The sequence below is a fragment of the Falco biarmicus genome, chromosome 12, assembly GCF_023638135.1.
Source record: "Falco biarmicus isolate bFalBia1 chromosome 12, bFalBia1.pri, whole genome shotgun sequence".
Classification (NCBI taxonomy): Eukaryota; Metazoa; Chordata; class Aves; order Falconiformes; family Falconidae; genus Falco; species Falco biarmicus.
The window spans coordinates 33749088-33768788 of record NC_079299.1 but is presented as its reverse complement, the minus strand read 5'-3'; the positions used below and the strand labels follow the sequence as shown (position 1 = coordinate 33768788).

The 19701-nt window shown below is 42.8% G+C and overlaps 1 protein-coding gene across 10 annotated transcripts in view; it reads right to left on the bottom strand.

The window, feature by feature from the left end:
- Positions 1-19701, bottom strand: part of LOC130157758 (sodium/potassium/calcium exchanger 3-like) — a 280298-nt gene that overhangs the window by 31100 nt on the left and 229497 nt on the right. For all 10 annotated transcript variants that reach the window (XR_008825023.1, XR_008825024.1, XR_008825025.1 and 7 more), the window contains 3 exons: positions 10800-10894; positions 2524-2716; positions 1572-1683 (listed from right to left, as the gene is read on the bottom strand). Coding sequence is in view for 6 of the 10 variants with exons in the window: in XM_056357686.1 (XP_056213661.1) it covers positions 1572-1683; positions 2524-2716; positions 10800-10894 (400 nt within the window). In the remaining 4 variants the exon portion in view is untranslated. The remainder of the gene's footprint in view (positions 1-1571; positions 1684-2523; positions 2717-10799; positions 10895-19701) is intronic.

The following is a 19701-nucleotide window of genomic DNA, read 5'->3' as shown; positions in this document are numbered from 1 at the left end:
TGAAATTCATCTCCCAAGGAGAGTACTTCCATTACTGCAGACGCTTCAGACATCTGAGCTGAAACAAGGCAGACTCCTGGCCTTGGTGGGGAAAGCCAGAAGCCACGCAGCAGCTGTGGATACCTCAGAAATGCCTCTCAGGGAGCAGCAAAGGTGTAATTTTGTCAGTACTCCATGCTATAAAGCCAGGTCCCCCATACCAAACTTCCAGTGCTACTGACTATAACGTCTGCACATGAAGCAGAGGAGAACCTGAAGTCAGGTACTGATCTTTTAGCCAGCCTTTACACTGAAGGACAGGTCAACCTGGTCATTTTATGTGCCCAGATAAAGGGATTTCTTTAAGAGACACACTAACTATGCAGATGGTAAGCAGGCAGGTGATCTGGGGGCAGGCTAAGAGAAGATGAGTGTTCAGATCCCCAATTACAATTAAAACCTCAACTATGACTGGTGAGTAAAAACGTCAATAGATACCTCCCCCTTGTGGTAAAATTTTGTTCATGAAAGGAAATACATTATTATTTTATTTTCTAGGTGGGAGAGAGGTAATTCACTAGTTTAACAAGCCTACAAACACAGCTTTAGATCACACTTCGACCAACTGTCACTGATAGCTTTTTCTTCTCTTTGCCATGCCTCGTTTCTAACAGGAACCAAAACCAGACATGCAGATTTAACTTTTTGTTGCTGTGAGCACGGAAGGGAGAGGTAAAAAGGAAAAACTCAACAAAATGATCTCAGTTTGCTAACAGAAGTTAACTACAGACCCTCTGCTGCAGGGAAGTTCAACTTAAATTGCTGCAACTTTTCTACAGTTTTCATTTTTTGTTGGAATGAACCATTTGCTCCATTTGCAGTTTCTGCACCATGTACACTCAACAGCTGCAGCTTCTCTTTTTCATTCCTATATCTCTCAAACAATTTTCACACCCACCCTCTCAAGAGATGAGGGCAGTATTGTTTTAAAGATGACTTGGAACTCTCACATTTTCTCATTTCAATTAGAAAACAGGGAATAAACACAGTTGGAATTAAAAAACAAAAACCATCGATCTCGCATCAGAAACAGTTCCAAAGGGTTAAAATCCATCTAGTTACTACTTTTTTTTAAAGGGCAAAAAAAACCAACCACACCCAACTTTTTAGACAGAGAGCACTCATGACAGAGTTGCATTCAAGAACACCCCTGAGCACAAGAAAATGCACATTCCGTGGCCAGCAGACAGGACTATAGACTATAGTCTGTCTATAGACTATAGACAGAAGGTAACTAAGTTTCTACAGAGGATAACTACCCATAATAAGCAATGAATCCTGGATTCAGCAAGGTGCTTGAAAAAAATTTTTCCAGTTGTGTCCAGGACAGACTTAGGTGTTTCTGTGTATCTTCCTTTCTCCAGGACGTGGCCTGACCCACTCAAAGAGCCCTCCTCAGAGAGCACCGAAGGCAGCTGGTGACACTATTTGCATGACTTTGGGTATCCTCTGCTGTGAGCTTCACCAATGCAGAGTGCTCCAGGCTCATGCAGGGTGCCAAATAGCTGAAAGGAACGTAACTCACAACTTACTGTATGTGCTTTCTTTTATTGCAAATTCTTTTAGGCAGGACCCACACTCACTGGGCAGACAGAGAGAGAGGACTTTCTTCTGCAATCTTGCAGATTTCCTAACCAGAAATATCTGTTGTGGAGAAGGCAAAAGGACATGGGTTTAGCTTCATCACAGATGCCTTAATAGAGAAATATTATAGGCAACAGGAACTAAAACAACTTCATGATCTCTGATCTACATAAAATGTCTTACAATTTTACTCTGTTGTTACTGTATCAGGTCAAACAGCTTGGTGTAAAATGACAGCAGAATATTTAGAAAAGCATCTCAACCTCGTATAACACAGACACATGACACCAAGTTCATTATGCCCTTCTCTGAGCTCTCCAGTTTAACACACGGCAAATCCCAAGTCTTGAGTCAAGTTACAGTGTCTGGAGGAGACAGACGGAGGAATGCTCCTGTATAACACCAGCCTGTTCACACAATCCTGCTGCACCAGGATGGAGCAGCATCAGACACATGCCAAAAGCCTCATCCAAGCAGACAGGACCTGGTTTCCATCACAGCAACTGTAGTGCAGGCACCAGTAAAGGATAAAATACTGACATATCCCATTTATCTATTGCTTTCTCATTTTGGGGAAAATACACCTGTTACATACAGCCTTGGTTTAGCAAGGCCCAGCTTTGGAGCTGTACTTGCAGCAGTCTGGTTCTCAGCTCCAGAGGACCTCAAACTCATCCTCCAATGTATTAGCCTGGGTAGTGGGTCACACTGCAACTGGTCCAGCTGCCAAGTGCTCAGGAAACCCTCACTCGGATTATCTAAAGCACTGAAGAAATGGGGGTGGGATGTTAGTTGCTTAGGGTTTTTTGGGGGGTTTTTTTTGTTTGGTTTGTTGTTTGTTTGGGGGGATTAATTTTTTTAAAACACTTGCATCAAATAAATAGAAACACAATTTCTTACCCCAGGAGGCTGGGCCTGCAGAATTTCCATGGCTTCAGTATCGTTCAGACCAAGCTGCAGCCACACAGGGTGAGTATGGAGGAGCTTGTCCAATATGCTTAGCTTGTTGGATAGGCTGTCATATCCAGAGTCCCGGACGCAGCTTTTTACATCATTTTTCTCAGGAGAGACATTATCCATGTCCTTTACTAGGCTGTGAAAATTTTTTTAAAAAAATTAAATTAGACATGGCAACCTCCCATAAACAATCACTCATTTAAGCAAACAGAGTTATCACAAAGCTATTAGCACTGCTGGCACTCTGGACTGGTACTTCTACTGAGAATTCATATAATTAGTATACACAGAAATTATCTTATCCACAAGATTTCTTTCTTTCACTTGTCCTCAAGTTAAAAGCTAGCTTTGAGATAAGCCTTAGCATTCTTCAATTAGCTTGTTGAAATCCAGCAATCACTTCAGATACAGGTTTATGTGCCTACATGACCAACTGACTATTTCACATCCTTTCCTTGTTATGTTCACATTTTGAAGAGAAGTTTTTCCAAGGTATTTATGCAATTCAGATATTTTTATTCCGAGACAGGCTGCAAAAGCTGCAACTCACAGAAATCTTACTCTGTCCCACCTGCCAGAAAAATCTGTTCAATACTCTGGCAATGGAGCAACCCACTGCCTGTTGACAAATGCTGCAAATGCAAGCACTTTCTCTGCCTGTAGGGACTACTTCCACAACAGAAGCCTATGAACTAGCATCTCTCCATCTTAACCCTCAGACTACTGTCCTGCCTGTCCTGCTCTACCACCCCTGTCATCTCTGCAGCTGCATACCCATCTTTGTTCCCCTCTGCAAACAAGTGGTCAGAGACCTCAGTCAGGAGAAGGGAGGGGAAGAGGGGGGAGAGGAAGGGGTTAAATCCCCCACATAACCCCGCCCCCCAAGGCACAGCTTCATTAAGAAATCATATTAAGTGGCAGTAATTTTTTAATGGTCCATGCTCTGAATTCTCCAAATATTTACGTTTTTGCCATTTTGCTGTGAAAGGTCCTTACCTCACATTTTAGTACTACCATTCCCAGGATCATAAGAAAGTATGGAATTGTATATTTATGCTCCTAATTCCTTTGGCTCTGGATCGACTCCTATGCAAGGAATAAAGGTTAAGCTAAGTGTGAATGTGGCAAAATAAAGTTAAAACTTATTTGGGGCAGGCAAATTATTGCTAAATGCAGTAATGAAGTACAGTTCTTGGAGGCTACAGACACTTGTTATGCATGAAAAACCCAGATAAATTGAATACTTTGAGAATTCCTTTTGTTACGCAAAGCTTTGCCATCATTCAGATAACACAGAACACCCGGTACGATTGTACATGTGTTGCTGGTTCAAATTCCCCATTTTTGAGCTAAAAGTACATCCTGTGATTCTTCCAGCGCTAGAAATCACTACAGAATAGTTACTCCGGTAACTTCCTGATGACAGTATTTGAGCACAGACAAAAAAACACCCTGCAAACTCAAGATCTGACTCACTAAGACTCAGGCACAGAGGCTGCGTTCCCCTTAACAGACTTTTTCTGGTGGCAGAAGAGGCCCTGAGCAGCAGAGGGCAACGCAGCTGCATTTCTCCACTGCAAACCGTCTTGCCGTTCTTATAATCTTTGCTTTTTGGGTAGGCTGTAAGCATCATGAACAGCATTTACCACCTTCATTAGGCCAGCTACTGTACCCAGAGCAACTGGGTAAAGACTTCAACAAACACAGGAGCCACTGAATACTTAAAACCAACCAAACAAAAATCACACCCCCCTGGCCCCACAAGAAGTGCACAACCCTGAAACAAAACCCATCCCACCAACCAACCAACAAAAAACCCCAGAACAACCAAACTGCTTTTTTTGTAGCTTTGGTCAGCAACTTGCAGCATCTCTGGACGGGTCTAAAAAGGAAAAGAAATGGTGTAGAGAACTTTCACTGCATGCTCAGATAAGAACTGGCACACCATTCAAACTTTTCATTTCCTGGATCAATTATCAGTACCGGATCACCTGCATGCCTCTCCCTTCCTTTTCATCCTCTTATCTTTTTATTTAGGATATTATGCCTTTTAGATTTGTAAGGCATCTAAAATGCAGCTGATCTTCCCTCCTCAAGCATCAAAGGCTGTTGGTAACTACCAATATGCCTTCAAGGGGCACAAAATGCACAGAAGCATGAGGTGTGCGGAAGGGAAGTTGTGTTTACATCAGTTACGACAGGGCTCTGAGACTGTGACAATAGGACTCCTGTGTTCCCCTGTCATACACTGAAACACTAGGTTTTGCTGGGACCATGGCTGAATGTCCACAGAAGTAGACCCATGAATCACAAAAGTGTTTTCATGAGCTATACCTCCAGTAAATATTGCTCAAAAGCTTTCCACTCACCTTTGGAGCCAGTTAGCAATACAAACCAAAGACAGCTGTGGCAAAGTACATGTTACACACTGACACTGGGTGTGGGTTTATCTAGATATAACTTCTTTCCATTCCTTGCTGAAGAGGTGGAAACTAAACATGTTGCAGAGGGAATACGCCTGTGAGGGAAAAATATTTTGCCTACAAAAAAAAGAGTTACATCACGTGCAAAAAAGGTGCATGACCGATATCAACTAAAAGGCCTGGCACTGCTCGCTACCACTAAACAATCTAAAGCCAGTAAGAGTTTGCACATGTACGTAGGGTCAACAGTGTCCCTCTTAGGTATGGCTGGCTTAATGTTGTCAAACTGTTATAAATCAGAAGATTAATTTGAATAGGGAGCTGACGGGTTTTTGGAACCTCGAGGTACATAGATGCACAATCCTTCCCACATGGCTGAGATCCAAGGAGGAACCTTACTAACCTAGATACACATGCACCTCCTTGTTGCAGCTGCTTCTGCTCCCCTCAAGAAATAAGCCAAAGATTATGAGTATCTGATCATGACAAGACTTTCTGGCGCTCCTAAACACCACTAGTTCAAACCACCCCAACGCACCTCAGCTAGATCAGTACTAGTATGTTATTGTAATCCACAGGAAGGTAAACTGGGAACAAACAACACTTTAAAAAAAATACTTCCTACCCAAATAATAAAGAAAGAGGCAGTGAGAAAGATCAGACCTGTTGAACTCTGGCAAGAGCACAGCTTGGAAAAACCACATCTAGCAAGCCACATAGAATCCATCAGGAAGCTGCTTCCCAAGGTCCAGGAGTTATGTGCAGTCAGAAATCCACTGGTCTGCTCTGACCGCCTATTTGCAATGGCTGAGCACAACTGAGCATCACAGGCTCAAGTTTATTTTTTATTCTTAAATTTATTTTGATTAATGATCCAGTCACTAAACGTACAGTCAAACCCTGACACACAGGAGTTCTTGAAATCTGGGACTGGGATATGTGTGTGTAGCTTCACTGGAAACAACAGCATGGAAAGAAGAGCCATGTTAGTTCCTCACAACCGCCTGATTAATTCAAGTCTATAGAATAAGAAGTTGCCATAACCTAAATGCCAGCAAAATATGCTGTACATTATGCAACAAATAAACTTATTTCCTGCTTTTTACTTTTGAGGTTTTGCGGGGTTTTTTTGGCTTTGGGATTTTTGGTTGTTTTTTTTTGTTGTTGGTTTTGTTGTTTTTTTTTTTTTGTTTTTTTTTTTTTTTTACAGTGACTCCCAATAAAAAACAATCTGACTACATCACATTAAACAAAAAAATCAAAACATAAGTCGACCTCCGTGGATGGTCTACATTAATGCAGGGGTACTACAATGGTTCCTCTGTAGTGGGAGAGGAGTTTAATGCAACTTGCAGTGAATTAAAGAAAACACATGATTCATGGAAGTTTCCTTAGATTTGAGAAAACCCATAAGCATGTAGGAAGTAAACAGAGGTTACTGCCAAGATTAAACAATGCTGTGCTGCCTCCTGGTTAGACCTAGCTTACAGTAAAAAGGGCAAGGAACAGGTTGAAACCTGTAACCAGAATGATCCTCTCCCTCTTACCCACAGGACTGTAACATACACCTTGACCACATATCCATGAAGCAAATGCTCCTGCCCTCCCACTGTTTTCTACAGCGATTTTTCTTTTTGGTGTCTCAAATCCTACCTATGCTTCTTGCTCTAGTCTTATAAACTCTAAACTTGTAACATTTCTCCCATTTTTTTGGTGGGACTCGGGACAATGAGCCTATCTGCTCTCTGAAGCTACTGTCAACCTCCCCAACATCCTGCACAGACAAACTGTAGACTGAGAAATGGACTTTTTTTCTCTCTTTGGGATTACGGGCACAGCAAAGGTGCATCCAGCTTGCATGCACATCCTATGGGGATGACCAATGCTGTTCCATGGGTTTTCTGTGTTGAATTAAGCTAAGGCAGCTTCTGTAGGATTTACACAAACACACGTACACACCTCTCTGTGGAAGAACGTACTCACCGTTCTGAGGGCATGAAAGGAGTTGTAGGAAGGACCTAGATGACCATCAGCACTTGAGCGATTCAGTCTGCTCCTGCACCATGGAGGAGGCTGGGGTTATCAGCCCAAATGAAAGGGCAACCCTGGATTTCGGCCATCATCCCAGATGCACTTACTAGCCAGGAGGAGGGTCATAGTGAGAGACCGGCTTTGATGCTATAATTAAGATAAGAACTCTTAACTTGCACTTGAATGTGTCCACATTTCCTTACTCCATTTTTTTCCCTGGACTGACCTCTGTTTTTAGGGTACCGCACACCAGGATCATGTTAAGGGGGGGGGTGGGGGGTGGAGTGGGGAGCTGGGGGGTGGGGAAGAGGGAGAAGGTCTGCTCTTTGCCCATGGCAGCAGGATGCTCAGCATCTCCCCAGCGATGCAGCTTAGCCAGCTTTGCTACCAAGTCTTTGCTGTGTTGCGAAGGTTTGCAAAACACAGCTGTGTGTCCAGGTTAATTGTTCTCTCACTCCACCGTTATTCAGCAGCAAGGAATATTCCTCTTGTTTCCTACCCAATCACAAGGGCCAAGACAACAGCAACAGGCAGGTAGAGTGAATCTAAATTGCAGATGAGCATGAACCTTGCTCCAGTCCCACCAAAGACTCCCCACAGTTAACCCTGTTTGCTCCCCACTGCAAAAGTGCCTGGATTTCTGTAAATCCTACAAGTCTAACAGGCTTTAATCCCACCAGCCTAGCCTATAGAGTTATGCTGAGCAGCAGCTGGGAGGGGGTGTAAGACCACTGCTGAGCATTATCTCCACTCCTCAGCACTGAAGGGACAGGAGAAAGCTGCTGGGGAAAAGGCTGTTGGATACTTGCCTACCCAACAACAGAAGCAATTCACCTGCCTGGTGACACAGAAGACAATTCTACTTAAGTTAATAACTATTGCAGGAAAATGCCAAAGACACCAACATGAGGGCTGTCCAGCACAAAACATGAGGAAGGGAGCAAAGTTCTGCCTTGATAAAGGAGCAGGGAGGGAGTAAGCTGCAGCAGCTGCCACCACCAGCAAAGCATCCCTGAACCACCTCACAGGCACCAAATGCTCCAGAAAGACCACAGCTTTCAGAGGGTCAGCTTCTTACTCTGCAGAGCCATTCACAAAGGCAATGCAGGGAACCCAAGTGCCTTCTAAAAGACCATCTGGATGCAACTAGCTACATCATGTTGCTCCCTCATCCTACATGGACCTGGGCTGCCATTCCACACAGAAACTCTCTACTTAACCATTTCAAACCAGTACAGTGCAGGTCAGAAATTTATCCCATTTATGCCCTTTTCTGACAACTCCATTCATTTGCATTACTGAGATACGTGTCTGCACTGGGAAAGAGTCCAGGCTTTAAAACACCATGGAATATTGAAACAGGTGGCATGAGCATCTCACTTAAAACAATTTTTACAAGCCTCTTTTTCGCCTGGCTTTTCCATGCTTACAAGCCAAAGCTGTAGGCCCAGTTACTTTGAATCATTCTCAATACTGACTTGGCCCACAGATGTAGAAAGGGGAGACGAGTCCAAAGTCTGACTTGGAGGAGGAGTATAAATCTGAAAGTCACCACACAACCACAAAAAAAACGCACACCAAAAAAGCCAAACCAAAACTAACACACCAACAAAACCAAACAAAACTCACACACTGCAACGCTGAAGCTGCAGACACACGATTTTGTGTACTTCTTTTTCTGAATACAGTTGAGAGCTCTTGGAACTGCTGCTTTTCTAAAACTGTCATGGGTGCATGTGAATATATGCCGAGGTGAAAAAGGAGCAAGGAAGATCAGACATCCCTTTTAGCTCAAATTTCTTTAGATGCAAATCCAAATGCCACATCAACATATCAACTTCTAAACAGCAGAAAGCACAATAATAAAAGCAACCTACATTCATTGCAAAGTTTTAAGCTAACTACAAAGAAAAAAAGTTACGATAGTAAACACATCTTTGTGGGGAGTCTAGTTTCAACATGAACCTGGAAAACATCCGTTGCAATTACTGTAATCTTGCTCTGTAGTTCTATATTAACAAAAGGTATGGGTGCACAACTAGTTATATAATTTATACCAACTTCAACAACTTCTTCCTCACACAGAAGCACGTAGTTGTAGTCATACAAAAATTGATGTTAATTCATAGAATCCTAGAATCCTTCACATTGGAAAAGACCTTTAAGATAATCAGATTTCATATTTTTTTTTCATTTATCATCTTAAAAGTGACAGAAAAGAATTATTTTCTTTTTTCTTGGATGGCTATTATTTCAACTTGAAGTCAGTTATGTAGTCATGGAAATTGCATTACTTGCTTTGTTAGGTCAGCTTTACTTACATGTTTTAATTAATCAAAATATGTTTTGAACTCAAAATTAACAAATTCAGTTAAAAAAATCCCTTTAAAAAAATCAGTTAAACACACCCCCCCCCGTGTCTGTAAAATGGGGAGACAATTGACTGTTTCTAGCTAAGCATTTCCACCAAGGTTTTAGTACAGATAGATGTTAGTCTTTCATGCATATACTGTGTTCAAAGATACCAGAGGCCTTTTTTTCCCTGAAAAGTAGCTAATGATCATTGAAATTAATTAGCTGAATCCACCTAGATGGAGAAAGTACCCTTTCTGCTCCATAAAAGAACTGTGCTTTCAAAAGCTTTAGAACTTGAATAATGTGCAACCGGGGGCAGCATAGCCAAGGATTTTAGTTAGCTGTCTAATGTTCTTTACCACTTGGGCAATAAAGGTGCTGTTCAATGTTTTATTTAAAATAATTAAATTTATATTGTACTAAGTTTTAGCCCATCTCAAAAGCTACTATAAAAAGAATAAAAGCTAAAACCCATACATGGAATTCTAAATAACAAACTATTACCCACTTCATTAACTCACTGACTTGAAAAAAGCCCACCAGCTCCAGAACTGGCAGACAGATAAAACAGGACACCAGCACTGGTTGCTTTCCTCTTGCAACAAAGATTTCAACAATAAGTAAAAAAAAAAAGTGTTCTCTGGTTAACACAATGGTTCAAGTATTGACTGTCCTCCAGATGTCAGTTTAACAGACATTTACCCATTAAGCACAATAGCCACAGCAAAGCCAGAAAGCTGGGGTCCTGCTATGCCCGCTTAAAAGGTACAAGTTTAACCTTACAAATTTCTTAAGTCCACACCTATGTGGCATGATCTATTTTAAAAGGCCAGAACTTTTATCTGTGCTGTAATATGCACCTCAATTTTAAGGTTAAGGAAATGCCCCCATCTACTTAATTATTTTTTTTTTATGTGCAAGTTACTCCCATAAAAATGAACCTTATGAACACACAACCCACATATAGCATCAGCTAGTAATAGCCAAAATTTTACTTCCTAACTTGAGAACATAAATCATGTTATTGTACGTGGAATCTTCACAAAGCCACTTGAAGCAATGGATATTTTCAGTCTTTACAGCATGAAACCAAAGCTCATTGCCATAGACAATGGGAATAACATTAGTAGTTTCCTGCTTTACATGTTCATCATTATCCGAAGTTTGTAACAAGGAACTGAAGTCCAGTTGCTTTTGCAAGATATTAAGGCAAATACACAGAACAACTGAATCTCTCGGAACTCTTCCTGCACAAAGGCAAATTCCTTTAATCAAAAGCAAGATTATCCACACGCTTATGCTGCTAGGATGAAAAATGCTAGGACATAAGCTACTCAAGAAGAATGCACAAGGATAACATTCCTGTCACAGTACACTTCCAGTAACTATGAAAATAAACATTTTAATCACCTTCGCAAATCAGCAGATTTTTCTTCCACTGTGAGATCTGTCTGTACCATCTCCTGTTTCAGTTCTCCGATTTCTGATGCAATTGTGTCAATGAGCTAGAAAGGAACAAAAACAGTATGACATCAAGTGAGTGGAAGAGGCATGGAAAAGAAGTCTGGGCAAGTTAGCACCAGAGATTACAAACTTTTTGGTTTTGGCTTGGTTGTTTTTTAAATCGCATCCTATTTGGACTTCCCCTTGAAAAGGAAAAAGTAAGGGTTGCGGCCTCTTAAAATCATTCTCAGAGGAAGAATAATTCCTGGTTTATGCCAGTACAAAACCTTCCAGGTTGGCTAGCTTTTTTATTTAAATATATTAAATCTGCAGCCTCAACATATTGTACAACAGCTTAGAACAACAGGGGGCCTCAACTTTTTGAACAGAGGGGCCGGCGTGCGGATGAAGTAGCAGGACGTCATCTGCGGCTGCTTGGTTTCCCCGCCCAACACCCAGCGGGGCGGGGCGGGGGGGGTGTTCTGTAAATACTGAGGGCCCGATTGAGGACCCTGGGGGGCCATAGTTTGAGGACCCCTGGGTTAGAGGAACTTAATGATTTGATTGTTTGTAGCATTCACTTTCTCAAAAATATAATTAGAAGGGTTCCATCTGCAAGAGTTGTTTCAGAAGGGACACTAAGCCAGCATTACAATATTGTGGAGGATGAAAAGTAACAAGGCAAGAAAGAAATGGGTGGCTGCTTTTCACAACTGCACTTGAACAGACTGATTCAAGTAAAAGAGAACTGCCTTGTAACACTTCAGCTAAGGTGGAACACAATCCTAATTTTGGATACGAGGGCAAGAACTCATTTTAAAGTGGGTGAGATCAGCACCAGGGCTGTATCCCAAGTAGTACAGCATTTTCTAGCCAGAAGTCAGGAATTCATTTTGCTGAGCAAAAACCAAGTATGAAGTTTGCAAGACACACCACCTTGGGCATTCTTTGCTGCAACGGCATCCAGTTTGCTTGACATAACATGCCACAACAGTATATAAACCCCGGCAGCATTCCCTCTCTGCTGCCCTTAGTGAAACCTAATGAAAAGGTTTGCAGCGAGGCCATCTCCACTACCACCACCACTGCATCTCGGAGCAAGCAAACAAAAATCTTGGCAGATGAAGAAAAGACCGCTTTCCAGTCCAAGTTCAAAGAGTCTCCAGTTGCCCGGAAGACATGACCCCGAGTCCCACTCGCATTATGCAGCTGAGTACAGCAGCCATCTCAAAGAATTGCAGGCAACATTTCCCTATGCTGTTTTATCAGCATTCCTCTACCTCAGACACTCACACACTCCTTTGCTATGCAGCATTATCCTGATCAATTCAAAAGAAGTTTCAATCCCCGTTTACAACAGGCCAACTCCACCAAGTATATCTTAAGCAAGAAGCAGTTACAATGTGCTACGTCCATCCCATAGGCTCCTTTCTGCCAAGGACATTCCTTCTTTCTGCCCCAGCCGTACTGTACGACTGGCATTACAGTTTACAAAGATCTTCCTCCTGCTGACTCTCAAACAGCCCCTGAGTCACTGCAGGAAGACGTGAGCAATGCCTTCCTGACCATGAGAAAGAGCAGCAGGAAGAACCCGCGCCATCCTGGCCAAGCAGCCTCACAACTTACCACAGCACTCAGCACCCCCATGGAACCGCACCTCCGAGAAAAAGCCACCGAGCACCTTGCTAGGCACAGGTAAATTCGCTCCTCCTTTTGCATATGGGGTGAAGCCACAGCCCCCACGTTTGCTTTACACAGTGAAAACAGCAAGTGCCACTGCTGTCAGCTGAGCCTCACTAGAAAGCCAGCACAGTCACCAGGCAGGTCTGACACAGGTCACAGGCAGCAGCATCGCCTGCAGGGGAAGCTCTAAGCTGAGGGAGTGTGAAGCAGTGCCAGGCTCTAGCCAGTACGCAGCCAACTGCATCGTACAGATCAGACTGCATTGGTTTTTCTCTTCGAAAGCCTCTACCCGTTAGTATTATCATCCTTTATGGATTTATTCTTGTAATCCTCTGAAAAAACACACAACTGCAATGCTTACTGACCTGATGGAGGGGGAGTCTCATGCTATGGTGTACTGGCACCTAACAGGGAGGTTCCACTTCTGCCCTCGAACTGGCTTGGCTGTTCATCTAGCCCTGTTAGCTGGTTCAGCTCCCTAAAAGGTTGGAAAACTTTTTCTCTTCATATTTTGGTTAGTTTTCTGCCGGTTTAGTGACCTGGACCTATGCTCTGAGGGGGTCAGACAAGCTCCAGAGCAGACACCAGGAAAACAGAGGACAGCACCAGGCTGGGAGTACACCTGCCTCTGCCAGCAAACCAGTAGATCCCGTCAGCCCCAATGTGAAACTATGCCTGGTTGGTCAGCCGCCCCAGCAAACAGCCCAGGGTTTTTTGTTGTTTGTGCTGACCTTGGAACAGAGAACCTGTGCCTAATAATTTAGGCACCCCAAACCAGCCACCTAGAACTCTGCAATCTGACCAGGAACTTCTGGAATTCAGATCACTTGGGTCTTCCAGCCATCTGCTCAGTAGCAGGGAACAGGCTTTTGGGCCGATGCTTACTAATGAAAAAAAAAAACCCAAACAAAAAAACCCCACAACTGCCAGACTCCACAGGGAATAAAAAGCTGCACAGCCCTATCTTGCACTGTATTCAGAGCAGGTGTCTGCATGTGACCATCTAAGAAACAACTCCAAGGATATTTAAATAAAATATTTTCCTTTTTAAAGTAACACCTGACATTATGACAAGCCATGCCAAGGTTTCAAGTCAACCATTAAAAGAATGAAATTTAAATAATTTTTTTTAGTCATGTGGATTCGTGTTTGGGTTTTAAAGAAAAAGAAAGCAATTATCTATGGAAAGTCTCTGGCTACAAACCCAAACTACAGCTGATGTACTTAGCAGATTTTTTTTAACAGCAATCCTTCTGTACCTGTAAAGGGGGGGAGGGGGGTGGAGAAGGGGCAGAGGGAGACAGGTCCACTAATTCGATTCAATAGTCAATTCAAAACAGAGAAGCTGACAAGTGTAAAAAGACAGAAAAATTGTATTTCTCTTTCAAGCTGTGACTAAGTAGTAGAAATGGGAAGGTCGGCTCCATTAGGCCTAAATCTCTAATGAGCAACCTATTGCAGTCTCTAGATATAATAATCACTTTTAAACCATTCAGTTTCAAATATGAATGTGCCTTCTTAAAGTCAGTTCTAAATAACTACTGGCATTCTAAAATACTGACAGAATGGATTTCTTGTTATTTGTATCAAGATGTCAAAATGCAAGTCAAAAAACGCTAATAAATGTATGTTCAGAAAGAAAAAGGTAATTTGCTAATTTTTTTTATAAAGGAGTGTGACAAGTATATGGAAAACACAGAGCATACCTTCGGTGAGCAAAATCCATTCCCGGTTTAATTCCAGCCTATCTATTACTTACGTTAGCATTTCCTCTTACTGGATTAAAATCACATTTCCTAACTGATGGCACATCACAGTGAACACACAGCCAAAGGGCTTTCTTCACCAAGAAGTTCCAGTGTCAAAACAGAAGGAAAAAATACTCAGTTTTAAGTACCTGCTAAATTTCCTCAGTCTTCATCCATTATTAGGTTTGGTAAATCCAACGAGATTGTCAAACACAACCATACATGTCATTATTGCTAAGTAAGATACACTCTGCTGACACAGGTCTTGCTAAGTCTCTACAGCTTTTGTAGCCTTCTTATCCTTATCTGCAGCACTGCATCCAGCTCCAGGCCCCCATCATCAGGGGGACATGGACCTGGTGGAGTGAGCCCAGAGGAGGCCACGAAGGTGACCAGAGGGCTGGAGCCCCTCTCCTGTGAGGACAGGCTGAGGGAGCTGGGGCTGTTCAGCCTGGGGCAGAGAAGGCTTCGGGGAGACCTGGGAGCAGCTCCCGGTGCCTAAAGGGGGCTACAGGACAGCTGGAGAGGGGCTTCTTACAAGGGCATGTAGCGACAGGGCAAGGGGGAACGGCTTCAGCCTGAAAGACGGGAGATTCGGGTTAGATGTTGGGAAGAAATTCTTCACGGAGAGGGTGGTGAGGCACTGGCACAGGCTGCCTGGAGAGGCTGTGGGTGCCCCATCCCTGGAAGTTCAAGGCCAGGCTGGATGGGGTGTGGAGCAACCTGGGCTGGTGGAAGGTGTCCCTGCCCAAGGAGGGGGTTGGAACGAAGTGGTCTTCAAGGTCCCTTCCAACCCAAACCATTCTGTGATCCTTTCTCATTCTGCTGACACTTTTGATTTCTGTTCCTTAAAACAGTGTGTAATTGCTCAGCACAGTAACCTGTTCACTTTTTTTACTCCCTTATCCTTCACATCTTTACCTACATATCTTGGCACACATCTCACCACCTCCCTGCCCCTTAGCCCCTTTTTCAAGTCTGCAAACACAAGACTTACAAATTTTAATTGACTTCACTGTGAGAGTGTGAAGTTTTTCAAGCACCAAATAGTCATGAATATGAGCAATTTAGGCAACTGTGAATATGTTATGGCTTCCTGTCACAGGTTACCTGGAGCCATCTCTGAAGGAAGGCACTGGCTGGCTACCAGCACACGTGTCAGCACCTGGAGCATTATTATAGATGGCAACGGATTCACAATGATCTGCAACTACATTTGATTGTTAAAAATATGAATTCACGATTGAAACCACTACCTGAAGCTCTACATATTATTAAACACTATTCAGGGATTTAGTCTGATAATGAAACAGATCTATTGCAGGTAACAGGTCTGCCGCCTGCAATATTGAATAGTCAGCAAAACAGCCTTTTCACTGAATTACCAGTGTAACTCTACTCCAGTGCTACATGCACTGCCTCACCACGCCACACCAGCCTCCCCATCTGCTCTGCCACTGCAGGGGCTGACGGGGGCATCGCAAAGGGCCCTGGGAGGACCCGAAACCAGAGGAACACCACCCTGCCCACCCCCCCAGCTCCTACCATTGCAGGGAGCACAGAAAAACCTAAGGCCAATCACGCAAGCACCTAAATGACAGTCAATTGCAGAATAATCAAGCTGGGACTGGCCACCTATTACTTTTCAAGGGACTAACATCAAACCACTGAAAGCAATTGTCAGTTCTGCCTGGCAAAGAGATGTTTCAACAGTCTTCCTTCCAGCATCAGCCGTTTGCTTGAGATTCAAGCAGAGCAGGAGACACACTGCCTGGCAGTCCCTGCCTTCTCCAAAGAGATCAACCGCCCATGCAGGGAAGCTGATCAGGAGCAAGGGGAGGGCAAGCCCGTGCTCCACCCAGCTCTTGGCCTCTGCCTGGCGGTCAGGGCCCTGGAGCTGTGCCCGAGGCGAGGCAGGGGCCGAGGTGCCACAGGAGCAGGTGCAGGGGGCAGCCCGGCGCTTGCCGCACACCCACCTCAGCAGTGCCTGGTGCCTTCAAGCGCAGTAACTCACAGGAGCTGTAAAGATGGCAAGGGGAAGATTTTGGCAGCTGCTCAGAGGCACGAGGCACCAGGTATCACAAGAAGTGGTGTGGGAAGCACATGCTTCTGCTTCAAAGACAGAAAGGGGAAACTGGAAGCGGAGCAACCCTCTCTTACATGTGCAGCTGCTTTTGAGTCATAAGCTGCCAGCATTGCAGCCCACACTTCTATCTCTACAAAACTTTCTACACCAGCAACTGTATGAAACCTAAGCTGCTGCTCCCCACAAACCAGCTGCTAGATGCAAGGACACGATGAATCGGCTCTGTGTAGCTCCTCTTCCCGGGCAAACATCACCTCAGTCTTTACTCCCACAAGACCAACTGCGGCCATAAAGAACCATCACAGCAGTGAGTGAGCCCTGTTCTCCGACACATCTAGAAGAGTAACTGGCTCACAGGGCAGCAGTTTATACAACAAGAAGAGTTTTTTGGCATCTTTCCTTGAAAAGTACACAATGCAAGGAGCTCTCCACAGAAGCATCCATGAGCTGTCAGTGCCTCAACACCTGCTTGCTGTGTTGCTATCTGGTCATTAACTGGCCTAACTGTGTTAACTAGCTTTGACCGAAGTTAAAAAAGAAAAAAAAAAAAAAAGGAAAAGAAAAAACCCCGACAACAACTAAAACATACTCACTGAACAACTCCCTCCCAGAAAACAAAATCTCTGGGCACTACAGCAAAGAATTCTAACCCAACTGGTACTAACAGCACAGTAACATGCTCACAAATTCAGGCTGTCACTCCACACTTCATTTCTTATATCGGTTTGACCCCAGAAGATAGGATGGATCTACAATGCAAAGGAGTTGAAGCACTGTATAACCTTCCTACACTGCAGTTCCTTGGTTACTCTTTTGTTTACTTGTACCTAAAAACTAACCATGGCCGCGTGTTTTCTGATGCTTTCCAATATCCAATTTATCTTTGGCAGCCATACAAAATTAACTACAAGAAACTTCCATGCTCAGCCACTTTAACACAACTGCTTTTTACATTTTTGCCTGGGAAGGGTACTTGCTTATGTAAGATTAAAGGTCTTGAAAACAAATATTTCAAAAGGTTGGGGTTTTTTTAACATTTTAAATCAGAATAGCATAAGGCAAGTGCTGCAAGAAAGTTTTACCTTGAAGACATTGTAATCTTAACACTTCTTAATTTGTGTGTCTGCCTTGAAGGGAACTTGTCAGAAACTGTCGTTCCTGAAAGGAATTTTCCTGTGTTTAGCAATTTTATTTTTTTCTTTTTCTAATGAAAACTTATAATGGCATGTTTCAAGCAGTCTTATGCTCACATTCTCTTCTACAGGCTACAGGCCAGGTTTCTTGGGTGTGCTACATATGCCCCATAACAGAAGGCAGTCTTTCCTTAGTCTATGAAAAGTCAGAACAACCTGGACAAGGAAACTAGGTCAAGAGCCTAGCATCAAACCTGAACCTGGCTTAGAGTCCCCCAGGATGGAACACACTCCACCATCAAACTACAACTCATCAGCTACCAGAAGCTATTGCACCTGAACTAAAACATTTATCTGTAGTAATTAAAACCTCTTTTTATTTTTTTTAAATAAATTGCCAATATTTTCTGCAAACAACAACTAATTTTCCTTAAAATCTTCTTAATGTGAAAAGAAGTCACTCTTCTCCTGATTTAAAAAGTCTTTTGGAGTTGCATCATTCAGGTATGTCTTGCAATTAACTGACACACACTGTCACAAAAGCACCTGACATAATTTTCTATCAAATAACATAAGGCGTACTCATGATTTTATGATATAATTTCCAAAGTCTTTAGAATCAGTGACATTTCTGGTCATTATACAGTGCATGTGATGTCTGTATGATTAGCATTATACAAGATGAGCTGTTAATAATATGTTTCCACAAAATGCAGGAAGGATCCTGGGTGTGTACTATATTAGATCCAACCCTAGAAAACAAGCAGCAGTGCAAGGCTGCCGCCTTCTTACCAGAGGGTTCAGAATATTTGAATTCTTTGAACAGATTTCTCTATTTGCAAAGAGTGTCATTCCTTTTTTGCTGGAGATAATGGGAAAATTCACTCATTGGTTTCAACAGACTTGAAATCAAGATGGTAATCGGCAGCTTCCAAAGGAAAATACAACTGAAGCGGATGGATATATTTGTCAGAAGACCCTATTAGTGTAAAGCAACATACATGAACCCCAAGACTTAAGAAGCAACCTGAAGATATCTGTCACAGATTATTTAGGACTATGAAATATGTATTATCCTGCTATGCTACAGAAAGAGGTTTACGTGAAAATAAACTTATTTCAAAGTATGACATATCTCAGGTGGTAGATTATTTAACATTAAAAAAAATCCCAAATCAAAAGCAGACCTTATATAACATAAGCCACTTTTGTGTCTAATATGTTTCCTTTGAAGTTTATGTCTAATAAAGCACTGTTCTCTAAGTTTAAAATAAATTAAAATATAAGCACTCTAAACCCAAATAATAATTGTGACTCTGCATGAATTCACAGAGCAGCCCAGTACAGCATTACCTAACCAAACCTATCCCAAACATTAGATTGCCACAAATACCCATGTAATAACTATTTACATTCCTAAAATCCATAAATGAAAAAATGCAAACATCTCAAACCACAATGTTTCCTTTCACAATGTGTCATGCTATGCTTATTGTCAACTGATTCTTTGTTCAACAAGACTGATCTCAGCTTCCAGAAGCTGGCCAGGCAGGGGTGACAATGTAATTCCTACAGACAAACCACAAACTCCTCAGCTCTCCAGCACTCTCTCACCAGCATACATATATTCCATCTTTATGTTTTACATCTCTCAGGATGTCATGAACAGCAAAAATCAAAGCAAATGTGTTCACCAGAAGCAACACAATCCCAAGGTGCTACAGTCACCCCTCTGAAGCTGCTCTGCCTACACATGCATCACTGCTGTGCATCAGGGAAAGGACATGCCCAGGACCAGGCACAGCCTGGTGCCTCTGTCAGAAGCCCAGCATAGCTACAGGTCTGCTTACTCATTCAACTCATGAAGAGTTTCCCAGTCCCAAGAGGAAGACAGATGGATTTGACTTGAAGTGTGTTTCAGGATATTTTTAGGAAAAAAAAAAAAAAAAAAAAAATCACTCATCCATAGCTGCATGACAACTGAATTCCTGTTTTCTGTGTTAAAATGTAAATAAGCTTGTACAGGGAATTAACAAAGCTGCCATCTTTCTGAGACCAGAAGTCAGCCAAGGTGACCACTGCAGAACATTTCCAAGCCCCGAGATTTACAACAGCTAAAGAGGAAAAGGTAAGATCAGTGCTTCTAATCTGGTAAGGGAACACAGGCTGAAGACACCAAGGATCAGTATCAGACTGGACAAATGAGCCTCAGCACTTAC